This window comes from Notechis scutatus, chromosome 2 (genome assembly GCF_049901735.1).
Source record: "Notechis scutatus isolate UNSWTSFEM ecotype Mainland chromosome 2, rNotScu1.2, whole genome shotgun sequence".
In the NCBI taxonomy this organism is placed as follows: domain Eukaryota; kingdom Metazoa; phylum Chordata; class Lepidosauria; order Squamata; family Elapidae; genus Notechis; species Notechis scutatus.
This window is the reverse complement of record NC_142010.1, coordinates 102,742,715-102,760,536: the sequence shown is the minus strand read 5'-3', so window position 1 is coordinate 102,760,536 and position 17,822 is coordinate 102,742,715. Positions and strand designations below refer to the sequence as shown.

At 36.4% G+C, this 17,822-nt stretch overlaps 1 protein-coding gene across 3 annotated transcripts; it reads right to left on the bottom strand.

Moving 5' to 3' along the window:
• Nucleotides 1-4,286: 4,286 nt before the first annotated feature.
• Nucleotides 4,287-14,859, bottom strand: LOC113418215 (ketosamine-3-kinase). Of its 3 annotated transcripts, XM_087955631.1 has the most exons (7): nucleotides 14,562-14,835; nucleotides 12,125-12,202; nucleotides 11,131-11,282; nucleotides 10,087-10,178; nucleotides 9,563-9,639; nucleotides 8,190-8,312; nucleotides 4,287-6,970 (listed from the first exon to the last, which is right to left on the bottom strand). In XM_087955631.1, the coding sequence occupies exons 3-7, from the start codon at nucleotides 11,271-11,273 to the stop codon at nucleotides 6,632-6,634; spliced, it is 774 nt and encodes a 257-aa protein (XP_087811757.1). In that variant the 5' UTR covers nucleotides 11,274-11,282; nucleotides 12,125-12,202; nucleotides 14,562-14,835; the 3' UTR covers nucleotides 4,287-6,631. The 3 variants fall into 3 exon arrangements, with proteins under 3 accessions (XP_087811757.1, XP_026532771.1, XP_087811758.1); XM_026676986.2 differs by lacking the exon at nucleotides 12,125-12,202 and having other exon boundaries at nucleotides 14,562-14,859; XM_087955632.1 differs by lacking the exon at nucleotides 12,125-12,202 and having other exon boundaries at nucleotides 14,736-14,847.
• Nucleotides 14,860-17,822: the final 2,963 nt, after the last annotated feature.

Sequence of the window (17,822 nt, the reverse complement as noted above, 5' to 3'; positions counted from 1 at the left end):
AGAGGCTTTGGAGTTGAGGTGAGTGTTCCGGTTTCATTTCTCTGTTTCCAGTGTGTGTTTGTGTACGACCATAGAGACGACAAAGCGTTTCAGAGCAGCGGTTCGTTTTTGTTGCGTCGCTCTAAATGCGCAGCGTGGGGAATTAAGATAGGGTGAGATCTGGGTTGCAAAACCGAATTAACTAAATTGGGGAGGAGAAAACTGACTTGTTCTCGCGATCAACTAATCCAGTTTTATAGCCTTCTAGCCCGAGCAGTGCCTCAAATTTTCTGACAGTGAGAACAATCAACCAATGGAACAGCTTGCCCTCGGAAGTTGTGGGAGCGCCATCACTTGAGACCTTCAAGAAGAGACTGGACTGCCATTTGTCAGAAATGGTGTAGGCGTCTCCCGCTTGGGCGGGGGTTGGACTAGATGACCTATAAGGTCCCTTCCAACTCTGATTATCTGTTATCTGTTAAACTGACATCCCTCCGTATAATTCACCCATGTCTTTTGCAGCAAAAGAGCCATTTATCACCTTAAAGACTAATGTTGATTGTAACTAAAGCTTGGACTGAACAGTCCATTTAAGTCTGTAGGGCTCCATAAAACGAATTCATTGAATATGACTGTCTGGAAAGTCCAGATTCCTAAACTTTGACTAACATCTGCAAAGGGAATAATTATTGAGAGTCTTTAACAAGCTGCACTTTTAGACCTAATTATATGATCACTGAAGCAAAAAACAACAACAACAGTCAAGAGCAAGAGAATGTTAAATTCAGTAAACATGTTCATTTGGAGTGTAATTGAACTGAAATATAACAAAGGAAAAATCTACTCTTCTGAGAAATATATTGAAGAATACTCCTCCTCTGAGAAATATATTGAAAAATACTGTATTTCAGTGAATGTCACAACAAAAAGGCATTCATATAAAAAGAAATATGTGATATTGATTTAACAATATTTTGCTGCATCTAAATCAGGTGGCTTATGATTAAACACCAAAAGATGTATTAAAGGTAGATCTGTTATGCCCCTAGGCTTGCAGGATTGCAAAACAAAATTATAGTCACAGAAAGCAGCTATTGGATGTAGTTTGTGCTTTATTAAATTTATATCGGTATGTATTGGAAGAACAGCAAGGGAATAGAAGGGGTGCAAATTGCTGAAAGCAATTTTTAAAAAGCCAACTAAGTTAGTACACTCACTGGTTCTCTAAAATCATAAAGGTAAAGGTTTCCCCTGTCCAGTTGTTTCCAACTCCAGGGGGCAGTACTCATCTGTTTCTTAGACGAAGGAGCCACACACAAAAGCTATTTCCAGGTCATGTAGCCAGCATGACAATACATAAAGACACATGGAATACTGTTACCTTTCCACAAAAGTGGTACCTATTTATCTACTCGTATTTACATGCTTTTGAACTGCTAGGTAGGCAAGAGCTGCATGTGGTGCTCAGGCTTGAACCCAGGCTGTCAAGCTCAGCATCTTTAACTGCTGAGTTATTACGCTACTAGTATGTCTAAAACATACCAATACTCAAATGAAAGCTGTAAAAATTATACTTGGAGGTAAGATGCAGCAGATAAATTGTAACTAAATCTTCCATCAGATAAAGCAAGTCTAGTGGAAGAGCAATGTGTGGTACCTCCAGATGAACTGGTTACATCAATATATAAAGAGCAAGGATATGCACTAAGGACTTTGTGACTTGGCCAAATATGCAATCAGATACTGAGTAAAGGGCAAAGGGGTGTTTTTTGCATTCTTTGCACTCATTAATCAAAAGGTGTTATCACTATCACACATGATTCCAACTATAGAATGGGTTGGTTTTTGAATGATACAGAGCAAAGCACAAAAGTGAGGGTTGTTTTATTCATATATGGGTGTCTTTATTTTTGTAACACAAAAATACAAAAGCAAAGCATTTATCCTAACTCTATCTATTCCTCATGCTTATTCTTGATAGTTTATATTGTTACCAAAGAGTAGAAAATACCTGATTCCAATGCTATTTCTATCATAAAAGTACAATTTAAGAAGTGTAGGAAGAAAATCGCCATGGCATCTTTACTCTGCTTCTTACCTGACCTTCCAATGAACCCTGGGGCTGAGAACGCTTCATTCTAGGATTGATCCAGGCTTAGTCACTTAAGGAGCTGGATTCTTTTGTATATAGCAATAGCACTTAGACTTATATACCGCTTCACAGTGCTTTACAGCCTTCTCTGAGCGGTTTACGGAATCAGCATATTGTCCCCAACAATCTGGGTTCTCGTTTTACCAACCTTGGGAGGATGGAAGGCTAAATCAACCTTTAGCTGGTGAGACTCAAACTGCCGGCAGCCGGCAGTCAGCAGAAGTAGCCTGCAGTAATGCATTCTAACTACTGTTCCACCACAGCTCTTATCCAGTGTAATATTTTTTCCCACACCATTCTTGTAGCCCAACATGTTTAAATATACTTTCAAATCATAACATGGGGTAGCCCCCAACAGTTACAATTCAGCCCGAAATTACTGTTGCTAAGCAAAACAGTTGTTAAATGAGTTTTGCCTCATTTTATGACCTTGCTTGCTATAGTTAAGTGAACCACTGTTAATAACACAATTGTTAAGTAGATCTGGTTTCACCATTGACTTTGTTGTCAGGTGGTCGTAAAAGTTGAACACATGACACTGCAACCTGGTATACTGCAATCAAAAATGCATGCCGGATCACATGACCATGGGGATGCTGCAGTGGTCATAAGTGTGGAAAAACTGTCATAAATCATTTTTTCAGTGCTGTTGTAACTTTGAACAGTCACTAAACGAATGGTTGTAAGTAGAGGACTCCTTGTATTTTAAAGACAGTCTATCTGTAGAGGCAGATACTACTGTATTAAAATTAACTTACGGGCCATTGTTGAAAAATATCTTTCAATATGTCCAATGTTAAAATATTTTGCTTCATTCTGTAATTGTGAATTTGAGTGTTCTTTAATTATAACTTAAATCCTCTTTATTGTACATTTTTAAAAGTCTTATCTTACTATTTTGTAAGTATTTAAAAAAGCATTTTTAATGGGAATTTCTTCAGAATTCCTTCAAAATCTTATTTCAATTTTACCTGGACTTTTAGTTCATTTGTCACTTTCTAAAATCAAACTTTTAAATCACCTTTTGCTGCTTATTCTGAAAAAAAAAAACCTTTTTAAGTCCTTACATTTGTATTTAAAACTTCTTTCGCTAAGAATTGAAGGAAACTCATCCAGTGCTGTAACACTTGCCAATCCAAAGGTTCCTAAATAGCTGAAAAGCAGTTAATAAGCAACTTCTGAAAATGATTAGAAAAGGAAATACGTGGACTTAGTGTTGTTTCAAAAGTACCAAGCACAGATTGAACAAACTGGCTATTTCCTCATCACCCACAGCTGTAAATCTGCCAGTGACCACTATCTTAGCAGTCTCCTCTATGGGAGGCTCTTCATTCTGCTTGGCTCTGCTTGTCATGGAGCTGATTTGTCTCTACCTTTTCTTCAGCAGAACAATTTATAGCATTTTTTAAAATCAGAAGATATTCTGAATTTCCATTATAATAGTTTGGAATAATCTTCAAGTATTATGAAGAGATTTTAGTTCCTGTTTTTAACTTTTTAATGATTCTTTTTTTTTTAAAGTTTGCTCAAGTCAAATGTTGGACTTTTTTGATAAATGCCCAGCTATTTGCATATCAAAGATTACTCTTCATTTACTGCTGAATTATTCCATATTATAATAAAATTTTTCAAAGGAACATTAATTTTTTTTAAGTTACATCAATGTTAATAGCACTTAGACTTATATACCGCTTCACAGTGCCTCTCTAAGCAGTTTACAGAGTCAGCACATTGCCCCCAACAATCTGAGTCCTCATTTTATCGACCTTGGAAGGATGGAAGGCTGAGTCAACTTTGAGCTGGTGGGACACAAACTGCCAAACTGCTGGCAGCCTGTGATCAGCAGTAGTAACCTGCAGTACTGCATTCTAACCACTGCGCCACCTCGATTAAACTAGAATTCTCCATGACAATGTCAAAAAATTCACAACATTGTAATTACAAATATTAAATAAAATGGTCGAAAATAACTGGAGAGATAAACCCAGCTTCTTAATGCCTACAACATGCAAGTGGGGTACAATTTGAATTATTCTGGATTGTATAATGTTTGTCCAAATAATTTAATAAAATGGATCATGATGAATTTATAATACCAAACAGGATCATGATGAATTTATAATACCAAACAGAAAAAAAGAGAAACTAAAAAATGAAATGCTCAGGAATATATTTTATTTGAACAATTATAAAAAATGACAAATAGCAACTTCTTCTTTAAACTCAAAAAACTAGTGGTATTGTTATGCAAAATGAGAAAGAAGGGCAACACAGAGACGATGGGAAATTTAAAAAATTAGTGTAATATTTTTTCCATAATGTAAAGCCAATAATGTTAATTCAAAAACATTCCAAGGGTCTATATGAGAATACATTCTATTAATCATGCCTTTCTATCTACCTGGCAATTTAGAATGGACAGCCACCAAAAAGCAACATCTGAAAGAGCAAATCCCATATTCTAATTGTTTGTCGTAGACATATATATATTCTGCAGTACATTAAATACAATCTTTTGGTATGATTTCTAAAAATAATGTAATTAAGCTTTCATGTATCCTTTTGCTCAGATCCACATATTATTTCATTTTCAAACGTTTAAGGGCTTCTGAATCTATTTACTGCTCTCTAGAAAACTCTTCATCAGCACTTCACAATTGTTGTAAATCATGTTGGGTATTTCCAGTATACTTTTTCAAGTATTAGGTATACTGATTCAGCATTCCTGCTGCTGCACACTAGAAACAAGCAGTAGCAGATTTGTGCAAATGCAAAAACTAAGGGGAATTAGTATTGCAGTAATAAAACTTTTCCTTCTGTTTCTAATCTCCCGTTAAACAATCCATGCAGACGAAACTGATGCCTGACGCTGGACACATAATTATACCTAAAATTAATTCTCTAATTATCTGTCCAGCAAAGTAAGCCCTTGCCTGTCTAAGGTAGAAGCAACATAAATACTTTAACTAAAAGATTCAATAGAATTAATATGCTATCACAATCTGAATTAGAATTATTTTTACTACTTTAGTTAGATTTTATACTGTTAAGTGACAGACAAAATCAACAAATGATTTCTTTTCTGGCAGGAAAATTTTAGATCTGATGGGGGGATGGGAAATAACCATGTATTTTAGCTCAGCAGTAGTGAATCAAAAACACCCTCTGGAATATTGTGAGCCTAACTGGTTGCAAGATACTACAGTCAACCAAAGTATTAAAATGGAAGAACATATGTGTGGAAGGGGAGGGTCCATCAGGTGTTGATTCCTTCCTCATAATCCAAGGTCTAAAACTAACATATTAATTTTAAGTAGTATTTAGTGTTTAGTATTTTATCAGCACAAAGGTTGCTTCAATTTTATCAATACTCAAAGTAGTTCAGAACAAGCTGCAAAAATCACTGGCAGCCTACTTTAACCTTATCCTTGCATACAACCCAAGATTTATCAGCCAAAGCAGCAATGGATGGCTAGAGTTTCTGGGACTAGAGTCCCAGCTCAGTTGAATGGCTTCAAAGAGAAATTATTCCAACCAACCAGTCACAAGAAAGAAACTGTGAAATAGATACGGCCACTTATAAACTTAGTCCATGAATGTAATCCATGAATGTACGCATAAGATTAGGTTAAGTTTTTTTGGCAGTTAGGAATATACACCAGCTGGAGCCTTATAGAAGGAAAACAAACCAGATCATCACGCAAATTGTAGTATGCTTGGAAGATTCAGGCAGAGTCCTGAATTTTGACAACCAGAGCCATGCTAACAATACTCACAGCAGAAACAACAAAAGTCACCTAGGCAGCATCCTATATATTCCAATTTTAGCTTAGAACATGCTTCTAGTGTAAATGCAGCTATAAGGAGAATACTGAAATATAAGTAATATTATAAACACAGAGAGTAATCTTAGTTTCATAGCAAGTAAGAAAATTCCCAATATATTCATATGTACTGTACTATGAAAAAAAGATCATTAAGACCTCCAATTGTGTCTTTATCATTATTGTTGGTTTTGTTCCCTTTCCACCTTGCTGGCACAGCATGTATCTAAACTATTGTTTCTACTGCAACCTACTAAATCAACTCAATGGCGCCAACTTAACAGTAAAAAGGCTTTCCTGCAAGTCTTATCTCCCCCCTTGGGCAGCTCTTTAATAAACTGTAGTTACAGGATACCAAGCTTGGGACATAGTGGGATTGATCTTCAATTATGGAAAGGGGATAATAATTTAAATTATAACGAGTGGAATATAGCAATTAAGATGTTGGAGTGGGATGAGGAAATTTACCCATGGACGCTCAGTGGGTGACTTCCAGGTGATCATTGTTTTTCTCTCTCTGTCTCTCTCCTGGGTAAAAATTGGAAGCAGAGCTACGTGTACCACCTGGGGCTCCAGGATGAAAGACTGGGTATAACTCTTAATAAATTATCATAGACCATTGCAGCTGAAAACCCATGTCTTTTTCCAAACACAGTCAATAAAATTTCACAATAAGTCATTTCACCAGATTTTTCATAATACCTATAGATGACCCTCTGTAGCCTCTACCAAAGTGATTCCAGTGGTTCATGTAGTGAAATAGTTGATAAAGTTTGAGCCGTTTATCAAAGCCTGGCGCTTTGGGGATTTTACCATGGTAAGCAGAATAAAATGAACCACTGAAACCACCAAACATTCCAGCAATTGCCAACTCATACTCAGAGTGACCATAGAAAGAGGCAGGATCAAAGATAATAGGCCCAGAATCATCTTCAGCTACATTTCCTCCCCACAGATCCCCATGTAAGAGAGCAGGAATTATTTTCAGATCACCAAACAAATTGGGTATCTTCACCTAAAAAGAAAAAGAAGCAAACAATAAGCTTGACTGGAGAAATCATCTGTTATCTACCAGTAAGTAATCATTTAACTGTACAGTACCTTTAAGCAGAGAGAGACAGAGAGACAGAGGCTTCTAGGCACACTAATTACAGTACACCTAATTGTACCGTTAAAAAAGCACATTAGTTTTACTGTTTTTATTTAATTTTGTTTGACAAGAAAAATAATGGATATAGCAGTAAGAACAGATAAGATGATTTAAAATTCAAAGGTGAACTGACCTTAAAACCTAGTAAATAAGATAGAGAATTGCACACCAAAGTCCTGCTCCAGAATCACTAAGTATAAATAGACTTGGATTACATTCACATAGCATGCTATGATCTTTTAACCAGGGTTTGTTAAATTTTGATCAGCTAAGTTCACACAATCATGATTTGCAACCCAGACTAGGTAAGTTCATAAAACATGCTAAGATCCAAAAAAGCAACCTGAGTTTCTGACTTTACATGTGGGTAACTCTTGTATGTGTGTCACTTAAAATTGCAGAAGAACTTGAATTTTTAAATTTAATATGTATAAAAGACTTAACATTCAAGCCACACCAAGAACACAGCAGAACCAAAATTTTCTTTCTTTTTCATATATTATCAATGCAGTAGCAGCTGTTCATTGGTTTACTACAAAATTCACAGACACACACACAAACTCTGTGTGTGTGTGTGTGCATGTCATGTATGTGTGTGTGTACATACTATACATACATATAATTTTAAATTGAAATAAGATATATATGGATTATTTATCCACTGGCTGTAATAAAAACAATATTACTAAACTGAAAAAGGGGCTACTAAGGAATATTAAGCTGCATAAAAGCAAAATAAATAAATAAATATCAGACTTATGTTTCAAAATACTAATAGTTTCTCAAAAAGCTAGAGTTTCTATAGAATGTGTTATGAATGTGCTGCCCTGCAATAAAAAGCTTTGTAAGAATACACAAGTGGCATCTATACCAGTTTGACCCAATGAAATGGTTCATAATAGATTTGAGAGATTAAATCTTAAAAAGGAAATGGTTTTCATGTTTCACTTCTTATAAGTTTAAGATAACCAACAGAAAGTACTACAAGGTAAAGGAGCTCTCCTTAACCAGTTTGAGTAGTATGGAAATTATATTGCTTTGAAAATATGAGGATGCCATTTTGAATTTCCATAAAGATCACTACCTGAAGTTGAGCCCAAAGCTCTCTTGCTTCTCTGTCTCCTGAATTCTTCTCAATCAAATCCATCTGGGGCTGAATTCGTTGCCTAGCAAAGAAATTTATCCAGTCTTGTTGCCAGTCATTAACCTGCAAATAAAGTTTTTTGTTGTTGTCTTTGCTATGTTTGTCCATCAAATGAACATAATCATTTCCATTACATTGTCTATTTTAATCACATTTTTGCAATGTTTACACATTTGTAGCGTTTATAATACAAATCAATTAATATGAATCTATCTCCCCAATTTGAGTGTGTTTTTGGGAATAGATTCTAAGAAGAAATCAGATTGAATATTTTGCTCATTTCTTCGCCTACATACCATCCCAGTAATTCCTAATATTTTAAATAATCACTTCCTAAGATTTTGGATTGTTGCCATTGGGCTGCATTGTTAAAAGTAACATCTTAAGTAGCATCTAAAGCTTGGCTAATTTCAAAATACTGTGCCAAAATACTGTTTTTAGAGAAAATCCTGGCACAATAGTATCACATTTAAATCACATTTTGGACTCTACTCAGATTGTTGGGGGCAATATGCTGACTCTGTAACCCGCTTAGAAAAAGCTGTAAAGCACTGTGAAACAGTAAGTCTAAGTGCTATTGTATTAATTAGCTATTGCTACCATCATCCCCCTTAATTGCAAAGTACATCTATTTTTCAAGGAAGCAGCAGCAATTCTGCTACTACAAAATGGGGATCAGACAATATATTGATGATACCAGTACTGTATTGGACTTTTTATACCAAATCGTACTTCTCTAAATTATCTCTTAAATTATTCATTCACACAAAATATGCACTGCTTTAAAGTGGGCAGGGCACAGTAGCATACCTGTCAATGCATCTTTTTTTAAAAAAATCTACAATTCTTTTTTGTCCTCACATAGCAGCCAACCATGTTGAGAAGCCATGTTGGAAGAAATGTGGGTGAATGCTCAGCACCTCTCCTACTCAAACACATTTTTGTAGCATCACAGAACTACCATGCGCACCTAAGAAAAAATAGCTTCTTTACTGTCTCACTTACAGGTATGCTGTGTACACCCATACCATTTAGAAGCACTTTTTCTTTTTTGGAATCAAAACGCCACATATCTTTAAAAAGTGCACAGATTAGTGCTGTGCAGTACTTTAAATAGGTGTGCCAGTATAAATGAGGGTGTGAACACTGCTCCTCTCTGCAACTCTGAGCCAAATATTCCCTTTTCACATTTATGCAGTAGCTGCAGAAGTAGTCACACAATCCTTGGAAAAGGCAGGGCTGCTTTAAGGATTTGCAAACAAGTATGTAGGTATGAAGAGTAACACAACAAAGCAAAAACAATAAAAGCCTACCTGTGGAAGATAACCACAACAAGTGACAGAATGAAACCCAAACTCTTCCACAAACTGAATATCCATCTGACTTTTACCTTAAATGGGAAAAAAGAAATAGTTTCCTACTACAACAGATAAGTACCCTAAACACTAGATTATTTTGCTCTTCTAAATGAATCTAAATCTTCTAAATGGATGCAGAAATAACTGAGATTGTGTATGTGAGTGAGTTCAAGCTACATATTTTCATATCTCATATAAATATTGCTCTTCAATGTCCAATTGAATTTCATTTAACAATGAAACAAGATATCCAATACTGAGGAATATTAAACATTTAAAAGATGGTCCTTATGAAAATCATATTGACAAAGAACTACTTTATTGCTATTGACCATCTTTCTATTCAAATAAAAGGAATTTTTTAGGGCTCTACAACCAGCTTTTGTAGGAGGTAAAGCAAAGCTGTTAGAAGCATTAACAATTCAACATACAATAAATTTCTGGGATTTAGAAATTCTCAAAACAGCTAAACCATTTACCAATAGTGTTTGCATCTTTCTTCAACTTTTCCCCAAGCTTTTGATTATGAAGATGAAGATCAGCCAACTGCATCCCAAGTTTTTCTGCATGTCTAAAAAATCAAAACACATTATTCTTATCAGCAAGTGCCAAATTAACAATCTGAACAAGAATTTGGTTTTGGTTGAAATGACAATGGGTATTGTTAATACCCTACCCCCTGAAGATGTCACCTGGCCTGGTAACGAAACATTCAAACATTCGGAAACCAATCCACAAACTGAGAGAACGAACCTTCACCCTCATCCTACTATACCTGAGCTACAGATATTTGCTACTATTGCAATACCCTGGTACTTGCTGGACCTTACACTGAGGATTTGTATCTTAATCTGACCGTAGTGTTGCTTCAAACTTGGATTATAGTACTGTTACTAGCTTTCAATATTTTTTAACAAAATGTGATACATTTTCATATTTAATAACAGCACACTCAAACTAGTAATTCATTATTTTATTAATGTACTACAAATATTTATCTACTATATAAAAGCTTTAAAAATGCTGGTATAACTTGGGTACAGACCATCCCATATATTCTGGTTCCTTAATATTGCTCTCTTTTAGGTCAGATTTCACAAACTTCAATGGATCATCTCTAGCATTAGTGACTCAGTGCTGCTGGCCTTCCTAGCAGTGAACTGCCAAAGCTCAGACTGTATGACTTCAGCAACCACACCTCCCTGCCCCATATTTATTCTACAGTCTACTGTGAAAACCTCCTGAGAATCTAGAATATGTGCAATATTTGATTACTTTTCAGTTAACTACTTAACTGAGACTGTATACAGTACTCCCAAGTTTAACTTAGCCTTGGTTTAACCCAATTTTGTTTGTTCCCAAAATGAACTGTAAATTTACCATAAGAGATAGATTTGTCTCAAGGAAAGCTGAACTGTCGCAGTCTAACCTGCGACTCATGGAGTCATATAAGCACAGTCTAAAGCTGGTTTAGTACTGTCTTGTTTTTAAAATATTGTACATTTTTGTCCTCATAACTTTACCCATTGAGACTTCTCATGTCCAAATGTTCCATCACAAATAAAGTACCACCTTCTGGCAAATCAATAACTTTGATAGGTTTAGGAACTTTCACAGTCTGTGTTTGCAGAATAGCAGCTAAACTTGCCATTTCTCCATCAAACATTCTTCTGGCCTATTGAATATAATAAGAAAAAGCTATTAAAATATTTCTCCTGTATTGAATAGTAGCCCTTTCCAATAATCTACATTTAAAAATAATAATAACAGTAAGTTCCGCACAAATTATTTATTCTATTCAGAACAAATATAAAAGCCATATTGTACAGTTCGCATTTCTTTATGACCCTGCTGCCAGATTACACTAAAGAATGGAAGGAGCATACAAGAATGTGTTCTGCTCACATTCTATTCCTTTCCCTATAAGCCAAAATAAAGATTATTTACAATCTCTTACAAAAGCAAGAGTGGACAAAATAAACACAGAGAAAAGTTGTGTAATGCCTTGGAAATCTTGGGAAGGTAGTTTCAACAAAAATACAGCTAGGGATTTCTCTCAATCTTATTAATATATACAAGAATTATACGTGTATATCTGTGTATGTGCATGAATGCATATATACATACATCAACGTCTAATGCTAGAGAGAACTAGTTTGTTATATGATTAAGGCACCAAGCTAGAAACCAGGAGACTTGTGATTTCCAGACCTGCCTTAGGATCAAAACCAATTGAGTGACCTCAGGTAGAGGACAATAGCAAAGCATTTCTGAAAAACCTTGCCTGACTGCCTAGGGACTACAGTTAACAACAGTCAAAAACTGACTCAAAGGGTTGCATAAATAAATGCCAGAAGTTACACTCAAAAAATAAGGAAATAATAAATCATTTACAGGAATGGAATAACTACTCATTAAAAGTAATTCCTTATAAAATGAAGTATCCTATTTATAAAATTAACTGATTCCCTTTGCACATGCAAACCACTTACACACAGATACATGCAACCTACATACACATATTCCGCTCTTCCTTTCCAGCAAAACAGAAAAAGAAAACAGGACGGAGATGGGTTAGGAAACATAGCAGCTGCCCTGGGAAGAAGGAGAAAAAGGAACAAAAACAGAAATAATAGACTGAAACAAAAAGAAACCTATGTAAAGTAGGTACAAAAAGGACTGAGTTCATCAGGCAAAAATCTTGACAGGCAGCAGCTAAATCTTTAGGTTAATCTACAAATTATCCAGGTAATCTGTAGATCTGCAAACTACAAGTCCAGAAACATACTACTGTAATCCATCCCTGGCTTAACACATATAATAGAAATTCAAACATCTCAATGTTTGCATTTCTGCAGCCTGTGAAGCTGGGAAATCTTCAGAGAGGCCACTATTCCCAGGAAGTACTGTGTAATACAGTCTCCTTGCTTCCTTTGTTCATATAATGTTCTTTGATGAGTTTATAGTTCCTACAGCTAACCATCTTTCTCAAAGTCCTACTATTCAACTGCATTTATCCTAGGGCTGCACATATCTGAATAACCAATAGATGGTGGCCAAGAATTCCATAAATCCTGACTCTGCTTCTTAACAGCAACATTTTTTTAAAATGTTCTGTCTGTTGATACTACCACAGGAAAAACACGTAGTGCATGGATAACCTAAAGTATTCAATCTTCTTGTTGTTCAGCAATGCAAAGAAAGCACTCTGCTGATGATTAAAGACACTTCAGTTTATTATTTCATATCCTACTAGAAAAAAATGGACTTTTAAATGGATTCAAAGTGATTACTACAAAGTAAAAGGTTCTTTAAGGGTTCTGTTTGCTAGGCAAATTCAACAGTCTGAAGTTAAGTAAAACATTGTTTAACACTGTGCAACACAAGAAATGCTGCATACAATTTGTATTCTCAAAAGCACCCATATCTCTGAGCCATGGGTTATATATAGTGTTGCATGTAGTAGACAGGCCCTATGGCCATGTAACCACTCAGAGTTGTTCAGGCTAAGGTCGCCTTAAATCTAATTTTAAAAAAATTAAATTTTTCATTGCTGAGTTGAAATGCTATTCATTCACCATAAGTTGGCAAAACAGTATACCAGTATAAATCTTGTGTTGCTTCTCTTTCCAATAATATATTTTGGAACAGACAGTATCTGAAGAGGGTAGAAACACTGACATAGTATTAGAATCTCTATAGGCTTACTAATACAACTTAAGCCTGCACCACCAACAAAGGTAATCCTCAAAGAGACACAGCAGAAAGACATAGCCAGGACATGTACATTTGAATTGGATGTTTCCACACCTATGGGTAATCCTCAACTTACAACAGTTCGTTCAGCAATGGTTCAAAGTTACAACTGCACTGAGAAAAGTGACTTATGACCATTTTTCACACTTACGACCATTGCAACATCTCCATGGTCACGTGATGAAAATTCAGACACTTGGCAAATGACTTATATTGATGACAGTTGCAATGTCCAGGGATCATGTGATCACCTTTTGCGACCTTCTGACAAGCAAAGTCAATGAGGAAGCCAGATTCATTTAACAACCGTGTTGCTCACTTAATAACTGGAGTGATTCAATTTAACATCTGTGGCAAGAAAGGTCGTAAAGTGGAGCAAAACTCGCTTAGTAAGTATTTCACTTAGCAAGAGAAATTTTGGGCTCAATTGTGATGGTAAGTTGAGAATTCCATGTATAGGGTATAATGGCTTACTCTATTAATCCAGTTTCCTCAACACACACACAAAAACTGGGGCCCAGGAAAATCTACAGACGAAAAGAAAAATACTGCCTATCAATATCTCCCAACTTTTTTTTCAGGGCAACCCAGGTCTGCCAACCTGCAACCTGGACCAGAGGAGACATGATAACAGTGTCCAATATTTGAAGGGCTGCCACAGAGAGGAGGGGGTTCAAGCTATTTTCCAAAGCCCCTGTAGGCCAGACAAGGAATAATGGATGGAAACTGAGCAAGGAGAGATTAAACCTGGAAATAAGGATAAATTTTCTGACAGTGAGACCAATCAACCAATGGAACAGCTTGCTCTGGGAAGTTGTGGGAGCGCCATCACTGGAATCTTCCAACAAGAGACTGGACTGCCATCTGCCAGAAATAGTGTAGGGTCTCCTGCTTGGGAGTGCGGTTGGACTAGATGACCTATAAGGTCCCTTCCAACTCTGTTAATCTGTCTATCTAACCTCAGAAGAATGCCCCTCTGCGGTGCTCTTCCCTTGGCTTAAGCTTTCAAGAAGCATACAACTCCCTCCCCTCCCCTCCCCCCCGTTCTCCCCGTTGCAAGGAAAAGCCTCGCTTGGTGCAGGTACATTCAGAAGGAGCCTTAGTAGAAAACCTCACAGCCAACCAATTAACCACCCGAGAGTAGGCGCTCCTTTTCTAGCCTAACATTCCCGGCCTAACCCAATCTGCGTCCTCCCACCTCGGCCTTGTCATTGCGCTTCACGTAGACCTTCCCGTGGTCCGTGTGGAAACTCTCGCCGTGGCTGATGCAGCCTCCCCCCGAGTGTCCCGCAGGCCGCAGCTCCGAGGTGCCAAGTTCTCGCCGCAAAACCGCCTCCATCGCAGGAGGTCCTGGAAAAGCTGGACCACGCACCGACCCGGCGCCCCTCTGCGGATCCCGAGACAACCGGGAACCACAATCCCCGTCCCCCCTGCGCTAGCCGAGACACCCGCACTCCGGCCAACTGAAACGTAACGGCGATGCTGAGCGCCCGGAAGAGGAAAGCCCGGCTCTGGGCAGGGCAGCGCCTCCGAAAGATCCTGCGGCTGCCTGCATCGCTGCAATGAAAGGAAAGTTGGCCCTGAACCACTATTTGTTCCTTGTCTGGATTCGCACTAGGAACCCAGCTTGGATTAATTATAATTCGGAAGAAGCCAGAATCTTGAAGTAAACCCAGAAGCCATGATTAATTTCATTGGGGAGCATCTTTGGGGACTATAAGTGGTTGCACATACACACATAATGCTAACTCATGGTTGTTGAATAACGCATACTATCAGCTAAGCTCTAACAAGATTTCTTTTGACATCATTGCATGTGAATCAAATCTGAACCAAAGCAAAGCAAGCTTCACTGGGACTTCTTTAGTGTATTGTGTGAACTGAGTTAGATTTCTCTTGTAATTTAGAGTATACCAGCACACCCCTTCTGTATTAACAACAACAAATTTAAATTTTGGTTTTGCCCCTCTAATCTACATTATTTAAATGATTTATACCAGTATTTCTTAAATGTAATCCAAGTATCTTTCAGGATCTGCACTACCAAAATTATTTGCCAGCCTATGCTGAAAAATAATACAATATTAAAATCCCATCAAACAATCATCAGAAGCAGTAAAGGCAGCAAATGTGTTTATTTGATTTTTGAATATGGTAAATATCAACAAATATAACCCATAAACAAAAGGTCTTTTGTCACCCATAATTTTAAACAGCGAGAAAGGGCCCTGAGAGGAAAAAGCCTTAAGAAACACCAGTTTACACAAATCTTCCTTCCTATACATTTGTTGCAGAAGGACCTTTGGATTTCTTTTAAGTCTCTGAAAGCATACATGCAAGAAACTTAATGCATTTAAGAGTTGTTTTAAATAGTAAAGTTGTGTCTTGACAATATTGCTTTCCAAAACAGTAACAGAACCCTTAGTGTTCAATGTGCGGAATAAATACTGTAAATACTGTAAAAGTCTTTATTTTCTAAAGACTTTTACCCCCAAAAAATCTTTTTCATGTCCTCCAACCTGCACCTTTCCTTCTCTCTGTGGATAAAAGTCCATCAGCTATATAGGCTCCAGCCTCTAACCATATGTAGACTCCCTACTTTATAGCTCTTTCTATACAGAACACCAAAGAAACCAAAATATAATAATTTAAAATAATATGAATCTAGCTATGTTTGTTCAGTGAGCTATGTTCAGTCCAACCATGGCTGGATTCACATCATGTTATATGTGCATCAAGAGAAAATTTTTACAAAAACAAATCTGTTTTTTTTTAATCTTATTGAAAAGAACAAAGAAATTTGAATTTGTAACAGTTCGTTGATTGATTGAATGACATTTTTCCATGGTTAACCTAATTTGCATGACACACCTAACCACAAAGTAATACACAGGTTATGTTTATACAACATACCAATGCAAATTTTTCTTGGATAGTTTGTGGTTCAGGTTATGCTGAGAACACAACCAGTGCAATGATGACAACAGGCTTAATATCATTTCAGTAATGGCTGAGAAATGTAGTGGCCAGTATGAAATTGGATGTTCACATTGAAAACTCAGTCATGTGTCTATTTCCTTTCTCTTGTCATTGAAGTCACCTATCTTCCTTCTTATCTAAGAAGGTCTAACAGATTTTGTAGATATTGGGATAAGAAGGAAAATAACTCCTCTAAACACTAATATAACTGAGGACAATTTTAGTCTGTTTTTCTCATGGTCTTGGGACAAGAAAAACCTATCTATCAGTGTAGAAAACCTATCTGCCAGGTTAGGGTTAGCTGCAACTAAAGAAAGCCCCTTTGTGTGCTGATAACATAATATACTGACAATATCTTTGTAGCGTTGGTTATTGTCCAGAAGAGATTGTCATGAGAAAATTAGTAAATGAACATAAATATGTCATTTAGGATTTAAAAAATTCACTGGAAATCAACCTAAATGACATCATTGACAAGAAGAAATGCTAATTCTGGATAATTGGAAACCAACTATCAACAATTCACACACAAACAGTGAATGGTCATTACACAGATAGTCCTCAACTTACGAGCACAATTCAGCCTAAAATTTATGTTGTTATGTGAGAAATTTAAAAAGTGAGTTTTGCCCCATTTACGACTTTTCTTTCCACATTTGTTAAGTGAATCACTGCAGTAGTTAAATCAGTAAAATGATTGTTAATGAATCTGATTTCCCCATTGACTTTGCTTGTCAGAAGGCTGCAAAATGTGATCACATAACCTAAAGACACTGCAACCGTCATAAATGACTCAGTTGTCAAGCATCCAAATGTCAATCACATGTCCGTGGGGATGCTGCAATGGTCATAAGTGTGAAAAACAGTCATAAGTCACTTTTTTCAGTGTTGTCGTAACTTTGAACGGTCACTAAGTGAATTGTAAGTCAAGGACTACCTGTATTTGAATGTGTTTAAGTTAAGTGATTATGTCTTGTAAATAATGACTAAGCAAGAAGTATAATATTGAATTACATATGTTTAATATATTAACTTATAAAACCCTAATGTGATGTGTGAGGATATGTAAGAACTTAATAGTAACTGCACATGACCCAGAGCAGTCCACAGAGTACCAAGTAATACAAACCACATTTTTAAATATTTAGAGAATATAATAAGGGATAAGTGTATCTGTGTGCTTTTTTAATCAATGTTTTATTATATCTACATATGTTATGAAAGAAATAACTCAATATACTGAACTTCAGACTAACATTTGGAATATATTCCTACACAGTTTTCTCTTTTCCTAATAAGGATGTATTTCTAGTGCACAGTAACGTTCCAAAGATACCCTAATTGGTCAACCTGCTGTTTAATTAGAGTTTATTTCTGTGCAACAGCTGATTTCCTAGGCTGAAATTATTTGTGACTCACTAGTTAATATATACATACCAGCTTTAAAAAAAGACAGCAGCTGAGAATCGAAGAAAAGGTA

Bases quoted from the DNA above. Each gene is read 5' to 3' on its own strand.
- LOC113418215 (XM_026676986.2), bottom strand. From the start codon at position 14,702: ATGGAGGCGGTTTTGCGGCGAGAACTTGGCACCTCGGAGCTGCGGCCT. The intron at 10,179-11,130 runs GTAAAGTTATGA...TTGATTTTTTAG, and splicing joins GACATGAGAAGTCTCAATGG to ACATGCAGAAAAACTTGGGA. The intron at 9,640-10,086 runs GTAAATGGTTTA...TTCCCATTTAAG, and splicing joins GAAAGATGCAAACACTATTG to GTAAAAGTCAGATGGATATT.